Here is a 26,255-nt window from a genome sequence, read left to right as displayed (position 1 = left end):
TGTATAAATCCCCCTGCTTTTGACAACTCTGACTTCTTTGATAAACTACCCACGTGTGTGGGGAGGGACAGAAAGATGGGAGAAGCAAATGGAGAAATGAGTTTTCCCTTCTTCAGATTAATGTATATGAAATATACATCTGACACTTCATCAGCACTCCCGGCTGGTGTCCCAGCAGGCGGATACTGCCTGAGCATGGATTCTGTCAGCTACCAGGCTACTTAGGATGAATTGGCAACATGCCATTTATCTGAAATGCCCAATGTGTCTGGGAGAGGGAGCACAATGACATTTAGCATTGCCAAGGAAAACTAGATACTTCAGGCTAGGAATTAATCTCCTCCTTGAGAAGGTAGTTAGCATTACCCTCAAGCTTGCCTATGGCAGTTAAATCACTATAGGTCATGCATTTACTAATATTCATACCTACCAAACCACGAGGCCTTCATTTATATCTTACTAACATATGAATACCTCTCAGGTTGAGAGTCTGTACTTTTCTGAAATGTTTGTTGGTGTGTTGAACAGGAAATTCTGTTTTGTCAAGTGTAATGCTGTCATGTGGACATTTTGATTCCTGTTTTTCCAATTTTTCCACACATGAAGACACATATTGCTTCAGATTAGTTCTCCAATGAGCCAACAGAACATTTAAATCAACCTGACCACATCATGACTGCTTACAAGCATATTATTCGAATCTCCTTGAATGTGGACAGTGATCCTCTCTTCACTATTTTGTCACATTTTTTGAGCAGCCAATGTGGAACTACACGAGACTGGTTCATTACATGGACTTCATGGCTAATCACGAATTTAAGATACACACAGAACAAAAACAAAGAGGTTGTAGATGGATAGTCTTATTAGACCACCCATTACAGCACAGAGAATCACATCATCACTCTTGCCTTGCAAGTAGAGTCATCCGTCACTTTGTAGGAATAATTATTCATTCCATCAACAATATTTATTGAATACCTCCTATGTGCAAGGAGTTGTGCCAGGAGCAGTGAGGAGGACAAAGTCAGAGCAGACAGGAATTCTGCCCTCAAGGAGCTTGCAGTCTAGCAGAGGATATAAAGCACCCACACAAAGAACTACAACAAATGTGCACCAGGATAAACACTGTCAGGAGGAAGGGTGACTTACAGTTCTAAGACAGGGGCAATGGAGTTGAGAATAGTGGCCTGGAGAGAGAATCAGAGTGAAGCACTTTCTACGGTTCAGTGCACCACGTGACACATCACTTGTTTAGAAGGAAAAGGAAAAAAAAAAGGAGTTCTAAGAGGGCATTTCCATCTCTCAACCATCATTCTCTATCACTATAGAGATAGTTCATTGTAATCAGTAAGATAATTTAGATGTAATCCAATCCAAGAAACATGAAACAGATTAATGGTCTTCAAAGGGTACCAAAAGCAGAAAAAATCATTAGCCTGCACTGGGAGACATATTGAAATAAGCGATATGGCCCAGAAAGCTGGGCAGATAGCAGAACCATGAGGAAATCAAGATAGTGCTCTGCCTGGCAACTCTCCTCCAGCAGCTACAGCTCTTACTAGGAGAGAATGGGGGCGGGGGGCAGGGGGAGAAGACTTGGTCAAACAGTCTGCAAATAGTTCTCCTTCGACTACCATCAGGAAGTAATGAAGTCTCTGAAGGAAAGACATGGTGAGTTTTTCTGAAGTCTTTCTCTGAAGGAAAGACATGATGAGCCTTCACTGTCGAGTGAATGGTTAACTGCAGTCTGGCTTCCGTACTCAAGCTTACCCATAATATGTTACTAACAGAAGTAGTAATACTGCTAACATTTGAGACTTGTTATGTGCCAGGTGCTATTTTAAGTTGCTGCCTATGGGATTTCAGCACTTTCTCTAGTTTTGCTGTCAAGCAAATAGTATAAAAACTCACAGAACTGATAAGCTAATAATTAAACGACTCTTCGGTAAGAATTTCATCAGACATATTTTGAGGAGTACTCTTTCATGTTTTCTATTAATAGTTCTCTTTACCTTTTTATCTCATTCTCAAGTATTTAAGTCACCTGACATGTGTTTTACCAATGAATGAATCCATTTCCGAGTATGGGACGACCAGTATTAGATGAGATATATTCCTTTTAACAGCGTTGTTTTAATCAGAATCATTTACTTGGCAATCAACATACAGGATTACTATCTGAGTGTTAAGAGTAATTTTGCAGTGACCCAAAAAGCACTTGTTTAAAAAAAAAAATCACTAATTGTGAGGCATTTTCCTCTTTCCTTAAAAAGTAAATGCTTTCAGGAAAACAAGCTCTTGATAAAATTCCCCAAGAAGAAAAAGTAACATTGAACTTGGGGATGGGATGATGGCAAATGGTTTTCAATTAATTCTTTTTCTGTAGTTTCTAGTTTTAGTTGGGTAGACTTTCTAAACTGACCCCTTAAGCTTCTTTCCTACTTTTGTTCTTTCACTTTTGATTTAACTTTCTAGTTGGTAGGTTTCCCTGATTTCAGTTTCCTAAATTTTTTTTTTTAAGATTTTATTTATTTATTTGACACAGAGAGAGAGAGTACAAGCAGGGGGAGCGGCAGGCAGAAGCAGAGGGAGAAGCAAGCTCCCCGCAGAGCAGGGAGACCAACTCAGGCCCAATCCCAGGACCCTGGGATCATGACCCAAACCGAAGGGAGACACTCAACCTACTGAGCCACCCAGGCACCCCAAGTTTCCTAATTTTTTATGATTTTTTCATTTTGACTGTAACTATCATCATTTTAACTGTGCCTTTAAATATAAGTCCTAAAATTTTCATGAGAGGAAAAAGATGAACTTTGGTTCAGAGACCATAGTCAATTTTGAAGTCATAAAATATTCTGAAACTTTTTTAGGGATAATTATTCACTGTTTTCACAATCTTTATTATCCTAGAAGTAGAATCAGGGGATTCCAAAGTTGATTTCCAGAGACTGCTTAAATACCTTTTTTCATCTTGCAGGTGCAGCTGAGTTGATAAAATAGGAGAAACTAAGTGATTTGCCGAAGTTTATACAGCTATCTAGTGGCAAAAGTAAGACTAGAGTCCTGACCTAAATCAAATCTCTCTGCATTACTGAATGATTCTCAAATATCCAACTTAATTTATTACTAATGCATAAAATTATAAGGCACCATAATATATTATTTGCATCTCCATCAGTAAAAGATATTTAAAATCTACTCCCAAAACATACAACCCTACCACCAAAAATAACTTAAACAGAGACTTCTAGGCTGTGCCAAAGGATGAAGGAGAGAAGGAACAGGCCCAGGAGAAAACAAAATTCTAGGAAGCATCGGGGTTGAAAATCAAGATCAACACTGGAAGAAGTGAACAAGGAATGCAGGAGGCCAAGCTGCAAACAAATACATAAACACAGATGCCATGGGTCAACCAGTAAATGTGGAGAGAGTCCTGAGGTGGGGATAACGTGACCAGTTTCAATTACCACAAAAAAGAAGGGTCCAGGCCAGAATCATCAATGGAAAGGCAACCTAGGGGAAATTTCTGATGGGAAGAAATATGTTCACATGACCCAAAATTTATCTTCCCACAGAATGTTTACTGATGGTGAGATTAAAAGTCTAACTCCAGTGGAGACATCAACACCATGACTGTGTGTGCGCGTGTGTGTGGGGGGGGGGGATTAACATCACAATGAGGGGCAGATGGACATAATGGGCCTGCAGAAGGCAAGCCCTGAAAGGACACGTCACCACCCATGTCCTATTCTGGTCTGGAATGCAAAATGTGAACTTCACAAAGAGGAAACATCAGACACATCAGGCACGTGTAATAGGAGAAACATTCCATTCTTTAAAAATGGGAAGGGGAGGATAGTCTTCAAAAATGTCTATGCCATAAAAGACAAAGTAAGGCTGTGGAAAAACTCCAGATTAATAGAGACAAAATAGACAGGACAATTAAATGCAATATATGACCCTAGACTGAATCCTACACTGGAGGAGAAATGCCACACAGGACACGATTGAGCCAATTGATAAAAATGAAATACAGAATGGAGAGTAGATAAAAGGCTTGTAGTCAACATAAATTTACCAACATTTCTGACTGTGATAACAAAAGGCCATGAGACACACCTTACTCTCAAATAGTTCAAGCAGTTATCTGAGTGTGTGTACATAGATACGTATATACACATATGTATATATCTACCTCAGCCTATATCCAAGGAGAGAGAAAAAGCAAATTTGGCAGGAAATTAATAGCTGGATCAATATGTTCTACATATTTTTCATATTCTTCCAACTTTTTGGTAGTCTGAAATTATTTTCAAATAAAGAAAATATTTAAGAAAAACTCAGATATTTTCATCTCTTTGGAGGGAAGAGAGGAGACAGTCAAGGTAACAGAAACACTACAGATTAGGGTGGGGGCGTGGAGAGGAGACTTGGAAAAAATTAGCACATTCAGTGCAAAAAATTTCACAGTGCTTCATGTTAAATGTGGATAAGTTCAAACCTAGTTAAACTCAATACACTTAAAATAGTCCCTAGGGCGGTGGGGAGATGAAACCACATCGAGGCACCACGGACACCGGCCGAGGACACTCACCAGGCTGGCGGTGAGCGAGGGTGCCGACTGGCCCAGGGCCTGGCTGCGCATACGCACGAGGTTGGATGTCTCCGTGGAGGCTGGCCAGGCCTGCCCTGCCACAGGGTTTGGAAGGAGGTACCTCCCTGTTGGGGTGAAAGAGAAGACAGTGTAAGTGGCAGGCAGAACATCAGCACTTCTGTGAGAATGGCAAATCCCTTCTTGGCCATTCCTTCTCTACTGCTTCTACCATACTCCTTATGTTTTTTCATCGCAACCAGAGGAATATTGTTTTAATTAAGTCAGGGGATCCAGTCCCTAGTTCTGACCCTGATTTCCCACATATACCCAAGGAAACCTCTTCAGCTCTGGCATCGGCAGCTTTCAGCAAGGGCAGGATCAAGTATCTTGTTACTTCTGCCTATTCCACAGGAACTTCTGGAGGATACATATAAATACACAAAGCATCCTCAGCATCATTGAAGTAAACCTGCACTTACAAATGGACTTTTTAAATATCTAATATGAAAAATGATCTCAAGATCAACTAGAAAAGAGTTGACAAAGTAGAGATCATGACCAACAAAAGGAAGAACTAGAATTCTGTCATGGTGAAATGGGGCTGCTGCCTCATTCTCAAAGCTTCGCTCTCTGAAGAACTGGTGGTCACCCAACCATGTCCACAGGACACACGTGGTATCCATTTGCATACATCAGGACATCAATGTCAGACTAGGTTCACGGAGCTATTTACGTCACCCTTGAACTCTAATGTATGTGTATATGCCTCTAACAGTCAAACAGGCGAACCAATTTGCATTACATTACTTCCTCACCACAAGGACTAAACTAGTTACCAAAGCACAGGAAGTAAGGTTCCTTGACTTCAGGGAGTTAGGATGGACATGAATATTCATGCAGCAATGGAGCTCAGCGAAAATAGAAAACATGTTTGATTTTCATGTGTTTCACACTAATACTAGCATAATGACTGGCCATAGCAGGTGCTCAGTAAGTATCCCATGAATGATTGAAGAACGAGTGGGCGCTTCTTCCCCCCCCCCCAAAAAAAACACATTGGCAAAGAGAAAAGATGGCAGGCAACCCATAGAACCTCATTCAAGGTTGAGGGGGCGGGCGGCATCCAGCCACATTCCTCTCAGAAACATGAGGGATTGCAGCACGTGTGGCTGGGTGCCCTGTAGCAGAAGCAACATCTGGATTTTCCCCAGCAGGTCTGGTCCTTGTAAAAGAGCCTCACGCTCTTACTTCAGTCAACGAGCATATCCCACTGGTTAATAACTGTTGCCATGTATTAACTGATTTACTAGCAGTGTGCACGGTGACCCCTGGTACTATCAAAGTACAGGAGCGAGCTACAGCTCCCATCACTGTCCATGTGAAGAGGTCTAATGCTTTCATCCCAGTGCTTTCAGAAATTTGTATTTTAATTGCAAAGCAAACAATTACTTACTTCGTCAAAACTGCTCTTTCGTTATATTATACAGTGAAAGCACAGACTCCAGAGAAAATGAGATTTGCTTTTGAGATCTTCATCTTGCCTTGGTGACAAATGGGGAAGGAAGTTAGCCAACCTTTCCTGGCCTTGGTTTTTCCATCTTTAAAATGGGGAGAATGGGACTGTGTAAATTGTTGAGGGGATTAAAAGAATTTTCTAAGTAAAGCGCTGAGTAAATGTTAGCTACTTAGCCATAACAGTAGTAAAAATGGTAAGTATCTTTTTTCACTTAGGTTTGGTTACTTTTCACTCACAAGCAGGAAGTATAAACATATATATAAAGGAAAAAAGTCACCTACAATCACACTAAGGAAAACCACTATCAACATTTCAGTGATTTTCTACCAGGCTTTCTTCCTGTAACCTCTATTTTCTTGCAAAAATGGAATCATACTGATTTTTGTTACCTGCTCCCTCCAACCCCACAGAATAGATTATAACCTTTTCCAAACAAATACATATAGCAAATGCCAATTAATTGAAGCATAAACTCTATTACTGAAAATTCAAATGTAATTACTCTCTGTGATTCTGGTCACCACCTCAAAAACATTCAGCCCTATTTTTATGCAGGAAAGATCATAGAATTGGAAATCCAGAACTTTTTTTTTTCCTTGCCTTATTTTAAAACATCAACTAAAAGCTGGACTAAGAGGGGCTTTGGGCAATCTGCCCCCTTTAGATCCAAAAGCAGGACATTAATAAAGAAGGACAGGAAAACTATAGACTGCATTTAAGAAAACTAAAATCAATATTACATGAATAAATGATTTAACATAGAAATAACTGTCTTTGACGGACATCTGTTAAAAATATACCAACCAAGGGCGCCTGGGTGGCTCAGTTGGTTAAGCGACTGCCTTCAGCTCAGGTCATGATCCTGGAGTCCCGGGATCGAGTCCCGCATCGGGCTCCCTGCTCGGCAGGGAGTCTGCTTCTCCCTCTGACCCTCCCCCCTCTCATATGCTCTCTCTCATTCTCTCTCTCTCAAATAAATAAATAAAATCTTTAAAAAAAAAAAAATCCAACCTCCAGTGATCAGAATCCATAGATGATTTTTTCTTCTGATCCCTTCTATTTACTATATTTTGTGTTTTATATTTTCTTTGTTCATATTTCAGAAAGAAGTCTGACAGAAGGTACAGAGGCTGTGTGATGTCAAGGTTTACATCATGGAGAAAATCTACTTTGGCCTCACCACTATTCTGCCCCAGATGCTTCATTTTAAAGAAAACCAAGGGTAGATACAAAAACAGTTGAAGAATTTAATGTAGCAATGGAAAAATTTAGAGGGCAAACATTTCAGTTAACTGAATAATTTTATATATCAGTCCTTGTTTTTTCTTTTAGTAGAAAATAATTGTTAGAATATCTCCCCTATAAGCCCTCCTGAGGTGAATAAATAGGTATTTATTTCTTTATCCCTAGTACCAGGTACAGTACCTGGCCCTTAGTAAGTGCTCAATAAATGTTTGTTGCCTGAAAGGCAGTTAAACTACACTATTTGATCAATACTTGATCAAATATAAACAGAAAGAATAAAACTAAACAGATGATTTTCTTAAATTTCATTTGTAGCATAGCATAATAGCTAAAAATCTGTTGAGGTCTTACTATATGCCAGGCACTTCCAATATCTTAATGACCCTATGGTGTACTAGGTAATATTATCTCCATTATAGGGCATACAGCTATTAAGTCGTTAAGTTAAAAGTGGAGATAGATTAGAGAGAGAGAGAGAGAGAGAATCGCTGAGAAGATGGGAAATGGTAGCAGAATAGATTAAATGAGATAATGCACTTAGCACACTCAACCTGGGACATGGGAAACAGTCGATACGCTATCGCCACTCACATTATAACTTTTTAATTCTGTCAACGTCATCCCCATGTCCACCCTAGGAACAAAACAGGGCAATGTGTTCTTAGAACACAAAGGAAATAGAGAAAAATATTTAATAATATTAAAATAAAGACTAATATTTCTTTGTGGAAAGGATAAACAACAAATTCAGAATTATCGTTATCTCTGGCAGAGAAAATGGGGAATGGGCCTAGGGAAGAAAATGCTGTAATATTTTATTGTTTTAAAATCGTATGCAGGCAATAATGGGGTCTATGAGTCGAACGTAAAAGTTTAAAGAATTTAAGTTTTCACCTGTGGCTTTAATAAATTTAATATTAATACATCTGAAGAATGTGGCAAATATTAAGCTTAGCTAAAGCTGGCTGGTGGATATATGGGTTGTAGTGAATTATTCTCTATTAATTTCTGTATATGCTATTATATAATGTTGCTTTTAACAATTCCTATCAAAACATGTGCTCCATAATCTAATAATCTCCATAATCTAATCTGCTCCACCCAGCCAGGAGTACATTCCTTCCACCCTAAGGCCACATCAGGGAGGGATCTGCTGATGGTGGAAACTTTGCAGTGGGTCCGGGTAGGGAAGCAAGGAGCGGGAGGAGAGGTTCCATGAAGCACTGGAGCCAAAGGGAACCATGAAGATACTTACCATGGTCCTAGAATGAAATTCATGGCAGGGGACACTGGGAAAGACTCCCTCTGTGCCAGTGGGAGAGCAGAATGGAAACAGGGGCAGTTCTCGAATAAATCCTCAGTGTAGGAAATTCATATGCTAGGATCCTAGCTCAGGGAATCCAGCCCCGCCTCACAAGGGAGGTCAGACTCAGAACAAGCACTGGGGGAGGGGCACAAGCAACAGAACCACCTCCCTTCCCTCCATTCACTCCAAAGCACTTTGAACACTTCAGTTTCATTAGCTCTCACAGGGCACTCGAAAGCAAGCAGAGACCACTACTAACAGGACCTCCATACATCCTCTCCTCCAAAGTCACTCTGTCTACCACCACCCCATACATTTTATGTACTACTATACCATGTGTAAGGCTCATCTTGGCAGCAAGGCCAGACATGTGCCTTATCAAAGGAAAACCAAGTGCAACACTAAAGTGGTAAGGACAGATTTTAATCAGTAGTAACTACTGCATCAGGAAAAGAGAGTCCAGTGTGAACTGAACTCACCTTCAATTTGTACACAATCACTGAGTGTCTTAGTAAGAGAATGAGGGAGTAGGGCAGGGAGCCAGTGGGGGTTCAGTCGAGAGTGAGGGAAGTGAAAAATGACACAGGGTCCTTCCATGTAACTGTGACCAGGCCAGCTCTGACTGCCGGCTGGCATTTACCAAATTCAGATTCTACCCTCCCACAGAGCCCAGGAGAAAGAGACCTATCTGTTGGCCAAACAAAAAATTTTGACAGCCTTGAGTTTTTTCAGGCAGGCGCTTTAGGAGGACTAGGGTCATGCTAAGAAGGTTGCCTTGAGCTGTGAGAACCTATGTTGGTGTTTGTTCGTGTCTTTATTGACTAAGTTTGAGGCCTGGTTGAGAAGGAGGGCTCAGAGGAAACTGGCTAGAGTTTGGTCAAGGAGAGACGCTCCGTCAGGCTTCCATTCTTTTATTATGTCACCAGACGCTAACCCAAAGGAGACATTTTGATGTTCAATAATTGATCAGTTTTGGAATTCAGTTTGAACTAAGTTTTTCAACTTAGTCCATATATTTACCTCATACAGTCTTCAAACCCAACAGGACATAAAACAATAAAAGTTGCCAGTTATGTTACGGTTGACTCTACAGCCTAATTGCTGAGTACCAACTCTGACCCCCAAAAACGATTCCATCACTTATTCATGAACTCCCCCAAGTCTCAGTTTCCTCAGCTGTGAAATAGGGGTAAACTTACAGGGTGTTCCTAAAATCCAAAAAGAAAAAAAACATCATACAGCGGACATTCAATAACATCAACTTACAAAAGTAAGAAACACAAAACTATCCATGATACTATGTATGAGAAGGGGAGCAAGAAATAAACTTTTGTTAAGCCACTGGAAAAATAATTAAATTAGGGAACACACACAAATACAATGAAATATTTGTAATCCCGTCACTGGTTAGATTTTGGATGTCATTATTCTTGCATGAGTTTTATCCTTAGGAATCACATGAATGTTATAAATTGAATGGTCCGTGAGCACAACACATGGGCGGTTTTTATTCCTGCCTAGACCCCCATTAGTGTTACTAGGGAAAGAGGACAACAGATGGATTTAAGGCAGTCATTAGAAGGCACTAACATCACGCCATACTTGGTAGTGACTACATCGAACTTTATATAAACTCGCTTTCTGATGACTACCAAGTGCCTCTAAAAAGTGTGTTGCTGTTGGATTCATGCATCATTTGCTGCCTACAATTTAAGAAAATTAGCATCTGTCACCTGCATTATTCAGCTGCACAGGGTGGAAATTAATGGATAATACCATTCCTAATTTCTTGTAGGAGAGGTGAGCTTGCCTACCAATCTGGCTGCTTTATTTTAATACCAAATGGAGCTTGCTGTTACAACTGGAATGTGGTCAGCTCTATGCTCTTTGGAAACACATTTATAAAATTCTGATATGTTTATTATAGCATTTATTACATATATTCTACTGACATAACTAGAAATTTAGAGGCAATAAATAGAGGTCCAGATTAAAACTGAAATCGGTTGGCCAGACTGATGTTAAGAACTTGTCAGGCTTCAATCATGGAGGTATGAGTTACTTGAATATTTATATTGGTTATTCTTACTGTTTTGGTCACGGGGCCTCTACTTAACAGAATGGAAGATATGCAGCCTTTTAAGATTATATATTATATATTATATATAATATATATTATATATTAAAATAAGTAGATTACTGAGCCTAGACCTACATTGCGCCTTGGTTCTATGAAGGCTACATATGGTCTCTTTAATGGGGTGTGTTTTCCTTTGTTTCCATCCTGATCCCAAGAAACAAGAAGACCTCCATAATGCATGCTTTCAAAAATGAAATACATGTTTTCAAAGCCCCCCGAAGCATGAAGTATCCCTGTGAAGTAGGAAAATACTGGGTCAGCAATAATTTCAGCAGAATGGCTATATAAAGAATTAAATATAGCCTCTGGAGAACTACTTTATCATCTGGGAATAATGGTACCTGACTAGATTTAAAAGCTTCCAGTAAAAAAGTTCCTTATCACCTGAAGTGCAACATAGATTTAGCAGTCAGTCCACAGTCTTACATTTTGGGTGATTTCTCTTAGACTACAAACAAGCCATCAAAGGGAAAATAAGACCTAGTAACTACTAACAAAGCAGTCCTTGGATACGGCTTCTGGCGCTCAGTTATACATAAAACTCTGGAAAAGTTTGTTTATCCCTCTAAGGCACCAACCAGGAACAAAAGGCCATTGAGGGAGGAGCTATGTTGCTCTCAAGGGTTCTGGCGAGGGGGCGTGGGGGAGCCACAGGAGGAAGGGAAGGAGAATGGGCGTGGCAATACGGGAGTCAAGGGGCTGGGGACAAAAAGAACGATGTGAAGCTACCACCATGCTGGTGCCAGGAGCAGGCAGACGGGGCCACACGCTCATCTCCCTCATCCTTAATCTTTACATTTTGGCTACCAGCCTGCTGCTGACCTGAGCATCTGCTGAGGCTCTCAAAGTAGTTCCCTGAAAGTTCACGTCCACCACTAAAGTGGGAGGAGGGACATCCCACTATTTCACCCTCCCTGCTTCCAACTAAAAGCTCCCTTGCTCAATCCCACTTCTGGGTATATAGAGAAAAGAACTAAAAGCAGGGACCTGAACAGATTTGTGTACACCAAGTTCACAGAAGTATTATTCACAAGAGCCAAAAGATGGAAACAAACCGAACATCCACTGAGAGATGAGTAGATAACCAGAATGTTGTATATACATACAATGGAGTATGATTCAGCCTTAAAAAGGAATGAAATTCTGACACATGCCACAACATGGGTGAACCTCCAAGACATGCTAAATAAGCCAAGCCAGGGGCACCTGGGTGGCTCAGTCGTTAAGCGTCTGCCCTCGGCTCAGGTCATGATCCCAGGGTCCTGGGATCGAGCCCCACATCGGGCTCCCTGCTCCGAGGGAAGCCTGCCTCTCCCTCTCCCACTCCCCCTGCTTGTGTTCCCTCTCTCACTGTGTCTCTCTCTGTCAAATAAATAAAAAATGAAATCTTCTTAAAAAATAATAATAAAAAAATAAATAAGCCAGGCACAGAAGGACAAATACTGTATGATTCCTCTTATGTGAGGTTCCTGGAATGGTCCATTTCACTGAGACAGAAAGTATAACCATGGATGCTGGGAGCTAGGGAAAGAGAGGATGAGAACTACCGTTTATTGGGTACAGAGTTTCAGTTTGGGAAGATGACGATGTTCTAGAGATGGATGGCGGTAACAGTTGTACAACACTGTAAATGTACTTAATGCTGCTGAATTGGACACTTAAAAATGTTTAAAATGGTGAATTTTGTTATGTATATCTTAAAACACACACACACACACGACCACCTTCACTTGCTTAGCTAAAACTATGCACCTTCCTGAGAAAAAATAAGTCTGTTTTACTGTCTGGGAGGCATCCACATTAAACCAAGTCAGCACCTGCTCTTGCAAATGACACTCAAATAACTTGAGCCGTTTGAATCATTTACAAGTCAGAGGAACTGAGTTTTTCCCAGGGCACTCCCAAATTTAGAAATGGAGAAAGGTTAAAGGCCAGGAGAAGTCACTGGCTGAAGCCCGGGAGAATGCCTGAGTCAGCAGCCACTGTCCTCAAGTATACTCCATCATCCTCAAGATGTTCTTCTCTGCTCCACTGCTCACTCCTAAACATTGGTTTCCTCATCATAGCGACTGTCACACTCCCAGCAATTAGAGCCTCCCTTTATTCATCGTCAGCTGCTACTACAACACAGAGACATGGTTCCTTCCATCTTCCCTCTCACATGGGTGACTGACTTCCAATTGCTTGTCCCACTGCAAAAGAATAACTATACCTAGACAGCATCAGCAATGCTGCTACATCATTCTTCTTAATGGCACAAATAAATATAATCTGAGAAACCAACAGACCTGTGACCAGAGATCAAAGTTCACTGACTCCTATACAAGCTGCTATTCTTGCCTTAAAAGGAAAAAACAAAACAAAACAAAAACTATGTTTACTCGCACAAGGGAAGTCCAAAGCATAGCCTTGACCCTAAGTCCTTAAAGACATCACTGCCTCCTATACAGGGAGCTCTAACTGACAAGGAAACTGAACGCCGAATGGAGAGAGTACGCGTGCCTTCTGAGAGGCTGGTCGTCAAAGCATGGGATGCAATCCAGACACCAAGGTCTGAGCCCAACCGACAGCACGATGCAGCCATTTCTAAACCTCGGTGCTGTTGCAAGACTCAAATCCAACGGTGACGCCCGATCTCACTGCGTAGAATACTGTCACCAGCATTCTATATTTAACAAAGGATGGCAAGGCAACGATATTAACCACAAGGGCCTGGTGAGGAAGTGAACGGGACACTTTAGAAAGATGGTTGCCACAAGCAGAGCAGGCAGCAGAAAGTAAGAGTGTACCGAGCCCAGACTGGGTACGTGGCACAGCTTTCAGGGAGTCGCGAAAGGCCAGTTTCACACAATGAGAACACTAGGGACTGTGGAAAAATAACAGCACACCCATGTCTACAATACAGAAGTCAAAGCCTTTGGACAAACCATCTCTGGCTGCCACCACCACTACCAACTACAGCTGAAGTTCTATATAAAAGCAACTTTAGTTGTGGGCAATACAGTAACAGGATTCAAAGGTACTCTCTTCACCCTCAGTCACAGACAGCCACCATGTTGCCCTTGGCATTTTATGATAAGAGGGGGAAAATGCCAACACACTGTACGTTTTTAAATGGAACAACCTGCATCTGTACTTAGAAATACATTTGTTCTTTTTCCTTTCTTCTGTTTTCCCTTAAATTGCTCTTTAAGAGGAAGTATTTCTTCTCATCCACAAAGATTACCACTCTCAAACTCTAATACAGGAAGATACTAGGATCAAATGAACTAATACCTGAACTAGAGCTTGGTAAACTGCAATGTTCCTATTATTATAGGTACTCACAACACCCAGCAAATTCTCCTGTTCTGCAATGAGACCCAGCCCTAGCCAGCAAATCCCTGCTGCACCTCCACCACCAAAATGTCTCCATTTAGATGATCACTATCTGAATTTAAAATTCTTATAAAAAAATACATGATAGTTTTGCCCTAAGCGCTAGCTGTATAGACCAAAGGCTAATGGGACAACTTAAAACTGATTTTTAAATAAGTATTAAACAGAGCCTACTCTAATGAGAACATGGTCTCAAGAATCCGAGAGCAAGTGGTATGTCTCGGAACAGCTGTCTGCGTGACGGCACCCAGGAGCTGGGTGGTGGCCATGTCTAGGCAACGCTGGGCATATAGGTCAGAGTTAACATGTGCAATCTGGCCTCCCTCCATCCGCGTATTGAAATATAATTCAGCAGAATGAATTGCTAGAGATGCCTAAACCCCCTGGGAAATGACAGATATTGATGAATGCTGTTGGGAAGATATATGGAAGGAAACGGCAAATAAATAGAACCATTTTTTCTCAGAGTCAGTTTGCGGATATGCGGAGCAGCTGTTAAACTACTTGTCAAGCTCCCCATCCTCCCTTCCTCTTGCTGCTTCCTCTTCCCCATCTGCCTCCAAACCTTTCTAAAACCCCCGGGAGGACCAGAATTTTGTACATTTCAAAACACCAACCAAGTGAGTAGGAGTCATCCTCTCCTCCCCCGTCACACTCTGACTTCCCCACCCAGTTTGTCCAATTCTTTCCAAAATATCTTTCCATCTAAACATGTTCACTGCCCACTCTGGATCCTGGAAATAGGTTCCATGTTTAAACTCATGAAACTGTTGAATCCAAGTCCATCCAGTCAGGAGGCTGAAATCCAAGATTCACAGCCTATGGCCACATAGTAGCTGCATGGCCGTAGTCAGACTTCTTATTCTCCTACACCCCAGTTTCCAGCACATGTTCTGTAGAATGGAGATGACTGAGCAAGCCCATACTGTGGCTGTGAGGACTAACTGAGAATGTGAACAGACAGCCTCTCAGACCATCTGGCAAAGAGAGTCCTGGGATACCAGTGACTTATCCCCTCTTCTTTCCAGTGCAGAACACCTCTTCCTGCCAAGGGCATACCTTCTTGGCATCATCCGCAGACAGAATCAAATTCTCTCCAGCTTAGGACACTTCAGGAATAACTGGCTCTCATTCCTTCATCAAGTGAACTCAGGAGCATAGAGTGAGAAACCAGGCAGACACAGGTTTGCATCCTGGTTTCCCTATTTATTAGCTAGAGAACCCTGGATACATTACTTTTCCTCTCTGAGCTCTCTTTTCAGATCTCTACTGATGATGACAGTAAGTAACACATGTCAAGTGCCCAGCACAGTGTGGAACACACAACTTATGTTCAGTGGTGGTTTAGGTCCCCATCCAGGATGCTTTACCCATCTTGGCATCATGGGTATTGAACCCATACCCCAAGGCACTGCTGGCCTTCCCTATTCCTATGTGGCTCCATGCATAGAGAGTCCCATTTATTGTAATACACAACCTGCTCTCTCCACTGTAAACTCTGTCACCCGGGACTGTACCTCATAGGCATTTGCAGCCCTACGTCACATCCCGGACACCGAAGCTACCAAACTTAGACATGATCACATGCTTAATGTCTGTGCATAGTAACTCTCCATTTTATCTCTCATTTATATTTCTACCAGGGTTCATATTTTTCCATTACTGTGTGGTTCCACGTTGCCTAGAAAAATACTCGAATTTGGTTCGTTAGTTCTGTAACAATAATGGCAAAGACTCAGCAGCCTTACTTGTCACTTTTCTTGGTTTTGACTTTCACTTCTGAAACTCATCTCCAAAGAAGTCCAACACCTCCACAAAATACTCTATCTTTTCAAAACAAGCTGGTTGGCCTCAAAATACTAGACGACAATTTGTACTTACCATCTTGCTTTGGGAGAAATTATGAAGCCTATACAATTCCATTCTTTTGCACACTAAGATGCTTTGATTGACACACCCAAATGTCACTGGCAGCCCTGAGATGCTAAACATTTCTTACAACTGCCCTACATCTAAACACTTATGACAGAGGCCAAGGAGGAACTAGCCATCAGGAGCTTTACAAGAGAAACAAAAAGAACAAAGGCAGCCACAAGGTGATAAAACAAACTCTATGTCACAATGCAAGCAGAAATTTCCAGACAAGTCCTAATTTCCCAACAAGTTCTGTTTATCCAAGGAAACTTTTATATACACAATCTAATTCACCTAACAATGTACTTCCACATATATTTATTTGGAACAGTTTCTAGTTCCAAGCCGACATTTCTTCCACACAGATTTGAAATTCTTTCTCCTCAATAACAATGTCTATACTTTCTGAAGAAACTAGTATTTTTGTCTTCAGAGATGTTTATTGATACTGGTTAATGAGTAAGCAAAAAAAAAAATCTAGAACACAACTGTGAAATGATCCTTCAAAAAGTACCATATAGTATTTCTCCCCCAGGGATTCCAAATGGTAGTGTGTTAAAGACTCCATTTCCGGGGAGAGAGACTTCCACCAGGGAGTGTATAGCCTGCTCTCTTGCCTCTCTTAGTAGGAAAGTTCATGTCCCTCCTACCTGGTTTAAAAGCAACAAAATCTAAGAACTGATGTTATCCAAACTGCCATCGATACCCCAAATTTAGCTCCAACAAATCACTAAGTGCTTTCCAAAACCTAACACAACACTGCCCTTGTTTTTAAGAAGAGAAAAATTAAAGCCATGATTATTATCCTCCTGACTGCCTAAGCACTGCTTAGAAATTAATGAGAGGTATAGGGCTGGAATTCACCTCCCATTTCTGGTCTATTCCTTAGTCGCTGAATTCTTCTGAAAGCTTGGAAGGCATTAAGCAGCCTTGAACTCCAGGGTCAGTTCTTCATGCTTTGAAGTAACAATATCACTAGACTCGTCAGCATTCCTTTTTAAAGAATTCAGCCATGGGGGCGCCTGGGTGGCTCAGTGGTTAAGCGTCTGCCTTCGGCTCAGGTCATGATCCCAGCGTCCTGGGATCGAGCTCCGCATCAGGCTCCCTGCTCAGCGGGAAGCCTGCTTCTCCCTCTCCCACTCCCCCTGCTTGTGTTCCCTCTCCCGCTGTGTCTCTCTGTCAAATAAAGAATTCAGCCATGATTATGGGGAAATCAGTGTGCTTGGTGCTGAGGTGGGGGAAGGTAGCCCTTTGGTTGTTCCAGTCACCTTCTAAATAGCCACCTCTCAAGACTGACAGTCTGATCATTTTCTTCTAACAGTTCCATTAAATGCACTTAATCTCTCATTACATGAACCCACAGAGAAGACTATGACTGTTGAAAGCACGGCAACAGCGTTGTATACAGCCTTGCTCACATCAAAGAGGATATCATGTACCAGGTCTGCTTGGGGTTGTCCACAAAGATGGTCCTGTCTCTGAGTTGACTAACCAACCAGAGGGTCAAAGAAAACATAAAAAAGAATATTGTACTAATAACTATGTGTAAGGCCTCTAACCTCTTGCCTTTCTTACCACGCACGTCCCTATGAGACAGCATGTCTGAGAAGGCCTAGGTACAAAACCATTCCAGCCTTTACTGAAAGACTTTGCAAATAAAAATAAAAGATGCTTAAATACTTTTGAATTCAAATAAATCTGAATACATATGCCCCAAATATTATTTTGGACGTAAGTATACTAAAAATATTATTAGTTGTTTATCTGGTATGATTAATTGGGTGTCATGCATTTTGTCCGGCAACCCTATTTACTGAGCACTTAATATGTGCACTGCAGGAAATTTTGCTTTGAGGATACAAGAAAAAGTTCCTGGAGGAATTTATCAACTAGTAAAAGGGATGATAGGTATACCAAAAATAGAAAATATAAAGTGACCCACCCCCTAAGAAGAGAGCAATGTAAGCAATGGAGGGGGAAGGAAAACAGTTCAAGTAGGGCTGTTGAAGAATCAGCAAGTGATATGAAGAGGTGTTTGGAATGGAATTTGAATGGAGTAAAGGATCGTGAGTTTCACTTCCCTGTTTCGTACACCTAAGTAGGCATCTCATTGTTGTGAGGTTTTGTTTTGTTTCATTTTGTTTTGTTTTTAAAGATTTCATTTATTTATTTGAGAGAGAAAGAGATCGCGAGCACAAGCAGGGGGAGGTGCAGAGGGAGAAGCTGACTTGCTGCTGAGCAGGGAGCCCAACGCAGAGCTCGATCCCAGGACCCTGAGATCAGGGCATGAGCCGAAGGCAGACACTTAATCAACTGAGCCACCCAGGTGCCCCTTCCTGCTGTGAGTCTGTACGTGTATCATTTTCCCTTTTTTTAATTATTTATATATGCCACTGCAGCCAAAACCTAGTGAATGGCCCACAGCAGAAAAACAAAATGCTTTTGCACTGATGTTCCTGGTAACCAAGACAAGCACAGTGGGTGACCCAACTCTCACTACTTAACCAAAGAAAAAATTCAAATTGAGCAGACTAATTTAAGCCCTGTTTTCCTTGTTCTGAGCCCAGAGAAACTTGCTTCAGAATTTAAAAAAAAAAAAGGACATTGACATACATGATTGTTCCTGTCCTCTAGAGTGATATAAGGCAAAACTACAGTCACATACTACATTATGGGACACTAAGTAACAATCGAGGGCACATAGCCACGCGCGCATGCGTGCATGTCAATGCAGACTGCATGTCCAGTTACGTTACTTTACATACATACAGGACTCTCTTTCACAGGGACTTGCTGCTGGGAACTCTGCCACCTTATGCAAGATCCTTCAAGCCTAATTTGGTTCAGCATTCGTCATTTAAGGTGGGAATGATTCCACCTGTGTTCTTGTTCAGAAAAAGGGAACCAGACATTTCCATAATGCTGTACTTTCTTTTTAAAAGTTTCACCCCCAGCCGTGAACAAGTTAGCAATGGGTTAAAAGCAAAGCAGCGACTGGCCCTCCAGCTCTCCCTCTGGCCCTGGTGTGATGCAGGGCACCTGATACTGAGTCAGAGAACAGAGAAATGATCTGGCCAGGCAGGATGCTGGAAAATAAATGTAGCCCTGACAATATGCGTTGATTAAGTACTTGAATGACAATGGAACATGACAATGACAAATGCAGGCTACCACCACCGGAGTCATTAATATAGCAGAAACACTAATTTTTATAAATCTTTAAACTTCCCGGTTGGTGGCATTTCCATTTCTTTGCCTACTCTTTCCACAGCAGAGCTGACATCAAGTCAGCTTCGTTTTCCGTTTCCACCCAGGAAGTTGACAAACAGGTCTACATTCTTGATCTCTGATTAGCCACTGGAAATGAGTTTTAAACAAGAGACGGAGGGCCTGGGGTGCTCGGTTTCAGAGGCCAATGACAGGACATCACTGGAATGTTCCCCCAGAGGAGACAGTGGGCTTCCGTGCTCAACAATGGAGCAAGTATTTATGTGGGAAGGGAGAAAAAGAAGGGCAGCCAGTCTCTGCAAAGATGTTCCCCTCTCTCATCTTGGTAGCAAAAATTATTTACTACTCAAGCTCAAAGGGACTTTGAGACGGTCTGATCCAATCCACTCATTTTACGGATGATTAAACTAAGAACCAGAAACCAAGACACGCCTTACTTAGAGCTGTACTTCTCACTACAATCTGGGCCTCTGATCCCCATTTCAGGATTCCTATCACATCCTGCAACATCAGTGTGTAGCATATCAAGATGCTGACTCCACCCAGCCAAGTCACTAGCTCTCGATCTTTAAACCCTATTCAGTGTAATCCATGTATCCCATTCTCTTCCTGACACACGTCTCCCCAATCGCTACTGCATCACACCCAACTACCACGCCTGTAGTTTCCAGAAGATTCCAGCACATGCGCAGTTAGCACCTTGCATGTACCTCTGTGCAGCTGCACTGTGGTTTCACTGTACATGTTAAGAAAACGTCACCAGGAGAACCACTAACCCATGTCCAGCTGCATACAGGTGCTCCAACATGGCCGGAAATCTCCCTAGCCTTCCCCAACCTTATCTCCCCTCCCTCATCATTCCAGGAGGGCTCTATGTGGGATTTAACAGGCAACACTGATTTTCTACGACTTCAATTTATATTTCATGTTAACTATAATATAATCAACTTTTGTGGCTTCCTCACATACATAGTGAAGTGTCACAGGGACTTAAAACCATTTCGTCTTTTATAGATGATACATATAAGGAACAGAGAGGATAAGCTTGGAATCGGCACACTTTTCAGAACCTAAAAGCAGACAATTCATAAAGGATAGGAAAAACTCGTCCAGCCATGCAGGCCTCAGTCTACCCTATTGGAACAAAACAAAATGTCAGGGATGTATACAAATATAAAATCAGTGGAGAGAAAATAAAACAGAACATGACTGGGCCCATTCAAAAAAAATCAACCCCTTGATAAAAATGCCCCCAAACCACACACACCCCCGCCCCCCCCCCCAGAATCAACTTTCTAGTCTAAAGAGAATTTGAAGAACAAACAACTTGAATCTTTGACATAAGGATTCAATAAATTCATTTTTCTCCCAGGAAGAACCAAAATCCATTATTTATAGAACCACACAAGAAAACAAAAAATATGGGGGAGACATTAAGAGAGCAAGAGAGGGACTGAAACGGGGAGGGAGGAAGTCTAATGATGTCCATCTATCTTTCATTTGTTTCTGTAAAGTTTCTTCATTAGCCTAACTGATACAGAGAGCCTCCTTATCTATTTAGACACACACAGCTTTTAAAATAATACCAGCAGAAACTTTGATTCAGACACTCTTCCTTGGTGTACTTTAAAGAAGCTCAGGTACAATATTTGATTTGCCACATCCACCATACAGGAGAACATCAAGCAGGAGACCTTATTTTGCAAGTGAGAATGGTTCAGTTCTAGTATTCAGCTGCTTTTCCTACCCTAGCAACCTTGAAATTCTAGGTCAACAATGATGTAAGGTCCAAGTTACTTTTTGCTCTGCAGAAGGCACCTCAAAAAGCTTAAGAGAAACTGAGTCTTCTATCAACATCTTAATACTCAGAACTAATTTTAAGTCCTTTGAACTCGATCTGGTACAAAACTGTCCAATGGCTCTCTGATGAGCCAGCTCCGCTTACGAAGCCTGGCTCCCAGCACTCTCTGGAGCTCACATCACTTCAAAGCTAACAGCCTCGTCTCTCATCTGAATTCCGGTATAAGAAAACCACATTCGATTCTTCAAGTCCTCATGTAGACTCACGCCTTAATTAATTCTCCCAGCATGCCTGACATCATCACCTCTTGGGAAGACTTCCGTGGTACCAAAGACCTGAAAGAGCTATTGGAGTTTCAAGTAGGTCTCTGCAGCCTGGTTCTGAACAAGGTGGCCACATGGCAGTTCCTAAGCAGCAGGTGACCAGGGGCCTGGGAACCACCTTACAATCACCCTGTTAGGGGGAGCCATGACTGCTTGGTAGGCCATCTGCATGGGAGACGAGCCACAGCAGAAGGCTCCCCGACAGAGAGCCACTGGGAGGCAACATCTGCCAAAGGAACCGGCTAAGAGCTGCAGGCCCCATTAAGTAGAAGTCTCCGGAGGCTTTCCTACTCTGACAAGGAGAAATCGTACAACAAAAATACACCATGAGACTCATCTTCTAATTAGAACACCTAGATGCCAACAAAATATCCAGACATAAACGGACATAGGAGCGGTGAAGACAGCAGTAGGTTTAAAGGCTATTTACAAGTCAGCACTCTCACCAGGAAGAAGATGCTAAAGGAGTTGCCTCTTAATTGCCTAGCAACCCAGAAGAATGGGTAGACATCCTCCAGTTTAATCAACTATTGTTGATGAACTACACAATTTTACAAGTTCTAAAACAAAACAGTAAACCAACCTAAAACAATGCCTGCTCCCTCTTATATGCTTTCAGCCTGGAGATTTTTTAAACATTGACAAATAGCAAAACAAATAGAAATAGGTTTTTAAACTGGTACAACCCTAAGTGAGAATTATCTGTGGGTCTGGGGTTTTCTCCTTGTTGGCCAAGAGCCAAGAACCCAAACTGAGAGCATCACAAGAGAGCACCATTTACAACAACTGTAAATGTCTTTGCCCTTTAAGAGTTTCAGATTTTGCCAGATTTCAAAATATTAACATTTCACTCATCCTTCAGGGCCTGGTTAAGTCCAACTCAGCCCACCCAATGTGCAGTCCCCAACACAACCACACGCCCAGGGCCCCACTTCCAGTCCTCCTTTCAAGCTCCCGTGGGCTTTGACTCCACCACTGAGCAATTCCACTAAAGGCACCAGAACTCCACTCATTCTTACACAGCTTGGCCCCCCTCTCCCCACCAGTCTTAAATGACCCTCAACCAGGCCTCTCTGCTATGTTCTGTGGAAATACTATTCCCAGTACACCCATTTCCCTGGTGTCTTAACATTTTCCTCAAACATGCAGATAGCCTTCACTTTTGATTCATGACCTCAGACCTTAAATCGGTTGTCGATGCTTCCAAGCAATCCAATTACATTTATAGCTCCCTTCCCATTCTCCACGACTCTATGACTTCCTTCTCTACTCCATATCCATATAACCCTCCTGAGCACGACCCAGGGGTCTCATAATGCACTGACACAAGTGAAGCGACCAAATCTATTAAACTACCTACTTTTTATTAAGCAAATTTATTGAAAACAGCGATATGGAAAGGGGACATTTAAACATGAAACTTCTTACTCTCAAGATACATGTAGATTCACAGGTAGCAGGAAGAAACAATACACAGAGATCCCAGTTACGTTCTACCCAGTCTTCCTCAATGGTAACACCTTGCAAGACTACAGGATACCATAACCATCAGTAGAATGACACCAACACAGTCAAGATCTAGAACGTGCCCATCACCAGAGGATCCCTCATGTCACCCACTTATAGTCACACTTACTTCCCTCCCACCTTAAGCCCTGGCAACCACTCACCAGTTCTGGACTTCTACAACTGTGTCATTTCAAGAATGGCATATACAAATGGAATTAAACAGCATGCTTTTTTATGCAGTCTAATTCCCAGGCTGTCAGCCCCATCAACAGTTCGTTCCTTTTTATTGCTGAATAGTATTCCATGATACAGATGTATCTAGACTACCAGCTTTTGCATCCTTTTACTCTTCCTTCCTCCTATTTCAAGGGAGGAAGTGCCCCTTCTCCTGTAAAAAAGCCACCCTTCTTACATGTGCTGCAGATACATTGCTGGGTTCCTCCTAAAGCCCTTCCCTTTGGCTATCATCTTTCTTCAGTTAGCACACCAGCACCTGACAAACACATTCACAAGGACCCATACTAAGATGTTTCCTTCTGACCCCTCATACCCTTCCAGCTCCTACCCATGTCTCTAGTCCTCCTCCCAGCACAACTTCTCAAAAGAGCCACCTACACTCAACTATCAACCAATTAGCTACCTCTCATCTCTTAACTACCGTTTGTTCTTAACCTACTCCATTCTAGCTTCTTTCCACACCTCCCTACTCTTCCCAAGGCAACCAGTGACCTATTGTTGAATCCAAAGACAATTTCTTATCATCATCTTCCTCTCTGAGATGGAGCTAATCCTTTCCTTTCCAAAATACAATTCTCTCCCTTTCTGTGATTCCACAGTCCTATCTGATATACCCAGTTAGCAAGTCTTACAGGTATTCAAACTTAACATACTGACTATTCAGTATTCAAACTGAATTTATCCCATTTTCTTTATTAAAACCTACTTCTCTCTCAGGCCAAGCACAATGTTGTCACTGCCTCTTGTGTAGTTGTATACAGAGGCGACAGCCCAGCAAGGACCATTCTAGTGCCCCCCACAGCGGCACCAGGCTGACATTTGGCTGTGACCATGTGACAGAATCTTGACAGAAAGAATGTGAATAGGCAACAAGAATGTGTCTCTTCCAGACTGGGACTTTTAAGAAGTTGGAAAGCTTTCGCCTCTGTTTTTCCACTTCTCTCAGCTGGAAGCTCAGTGTCTTACGGCCGCACGGAAGAATAATACCAGAAAATGGAAGGAGCGTGGGTCCCTGACTCATCATGAGGAAGAGAGCTGCCTGCTAACCAACAACACATACATGAGCAAGAAATAAATGAGTATTGTGCTAAGCCATTGATACGTTCTGGTTTGCTTGTTAAAACATCCTAACGCACACCACTTTGTCTAGGCATTCTTTTGATGGAATTATGACAATAAAGAAATCTAGGGCATCAAGGAGAAGATTTAGGAGCAGTATTTACTAAATATCAAGGCTTTCCAGAAAAAAGTCTTATTCTATGTAAATTCACTTTAATCTCAATTCTTTGTCTTGCCCACTAAACTAAGGAGGCATCTAGGATGAGAAACCCGTTACGCTCTATGCAGCACTGAAACACAAAGGCCTCCAGCTTAATTTTAAAGGAAAAAAATGTTTTCTAGGATTGTGCTGTTTGTTTTCCCCTTTCCCTCTTGAAGTAAAATTCCTCTGAAATGCTTTTAAAATTTTTTCAGGTGTCATTCCAAACTGATTTGCATAGTTCGAGAAAGAAAAATGTCTCAATATTGCCCCCAAAATAGAACACCAGATCCTAACTGTGTTAGAAATCCTAGTTTATACTATCTACAAAGTTGGTTTATTATTATTAGAAGCAACTTGCAAACATATATAGAATCCTCTTTGTTTTACATTCTAAACAAGCCACTATGTTTTGGAAAACACAACTTTCTTCATAAGGAAAAGGATCATGACTATCAGGGCTGCAACATACATCCCAGTTGTGAAATTCAGGACCAGGATTCAGGGTATTCCTTTGCCTATCAAGAAGGCAGCACTCAGGGGTGCCTGGGTGGCTCAGATGGTTAAGCGTCTGCCTTCGGCTCAGGTCATGATCCCAGCGTCCTGGGATCGAGCCCCGCATCGGGCTTCCTGCTCAGCGGGGAGCCTGCTTCTCCCTCTCCCTCTGCCTCTCTCCCTGCTCATGCTCTCTCTCTCTGTATCTCTGTGTCTCAAGTGAATAAAAAAAAAAAAAAAAAGAAGGCAGCACTCAGGATCCTGAGGTTCTCTCCTTCACTGTTCAGCTTCCTTGCTGTGAACTGTCAGGCACCTTATCACATATTTACGCCTTGAATTAGGGGTCTGTAAAATGATTAGAATAATGCTCCTCTTACTCATTAGGGGGCTCCAAAGCTCAGTGTTTACTGGATGTTTCTGGGTGCCTATTTAGCAAGTTGCAGGCCATGAAGAGAGAAAATACCATTCGCCTCCAAAAAGAAAAAAAAAAGTTGGTTGTTTTTTTTTTTTCAGGCAAAGTTGGACATAGTAAGCTCTGGGTTTGTTGTTTAAATGCTAGCCCTGTAAAAAAGGTACTGATGGTTTTTTCCTTTAATCTAATACCTTTAAGTAATCCCAAATTTTAGTTAGGGAAGAAAATGCCAAAAGTTCAACTATGGCTATCAGTGCATGATGGAGGTAAGGGCTCCTCACTTTTTTTTCCCCTTCATTTTCTAATTTGTCTACATTAAACAGATATCACTGTTATAATTAAAAAATAGGCACATGCAAATATTCTTATTGTAAAGAACTGTTTATACTAAAGAGGTCAATTATGACAAATGGAATTATTGGTCCCAATTCTTTGCTCCCCTACAGCAGTGTTGTACATCTGCACCTTTGCCGAGGTATCACGTGGGTAGAGCATGCTTCCGGCCCTTGACTCTGGGCTTTATAATATGACTTGCTCTGGCCAATAGAAAATTTGCAGACATAATGCCCACAGAAGCTTGAAACGTGCCTGAGCTGATGGACATGCACTCTCATGCCATGGATTAATTGCATGGTTTTAATTTACCTTTGTAATTAAGGGACAAGGATCACCAACGGAGAGAGTCAGCCCTGGATTCCAAATGAGCATAAACTTTCCCACCTAGGATTCATTCCAATTAATCCTGTCAGAGTTTACTAAGTACCTTCTGTATTAGGAACAGTGCAGTTTTCTGGAGCCACAACACTCAGGTTCAAGTCTTGGCTCTGCTTTTTGTGAACACCATGATCTTGTGCCATTTATTCAAACTATCTGTTCCTCAGAGTTTTCATCTGTAA

At 41.8% G+C, this 26,255-nt stretch overlaps 1 protein-coding gene across 7 annotated transcripts in view; it reads right to left on the bottom strand.

Annotated features, from left to right (window-relative positions):
- Window positions 1-26,255, bottom strand: part of MAST4 (microtubule associated serine/threonine kinase family member 4) — a 545,730-nt gene that overhangs the window by 356,989 nt on the left and 162,486 nt on the right. For all 7 annotated transcript variants that reach the window (XM_064596182.1, XM_045895811.3, XM_064596181.1 and 4 more), the window contains exon 3: window positions 4,598-4,722. In XM_064596182.1, the coding sequence (XP_064452252.1) occupies window positions 4,598-4,722 (125 nt within the window). The remainder of the gene's footprint in view (window positions 1-4,597; window positions 4,723-26,255) is intronic.

This window comes from Mirounga angustirostris, unplaced genomic scaffold, assembly GCF_029215605.1.
Source record: "Mirounga angustirostris isolate CCGP_5_RB_7025 unplaced genomic scaffold, mMirAng1.0.hap1 SCAF_7, whole genome shotgun sequence".
Taxonomy (NCBI): Eukaryota; Metazoa; Chordata; class Mammalia; order Carnivora; family Phocidae; genus Mirounga; species Mirounga angustirostris.
The sequence above is the reverse complement of the archived record's forward strand: the minus strand, read 5'-3'. Positions and strand labels throughout refer to the sequence as shown.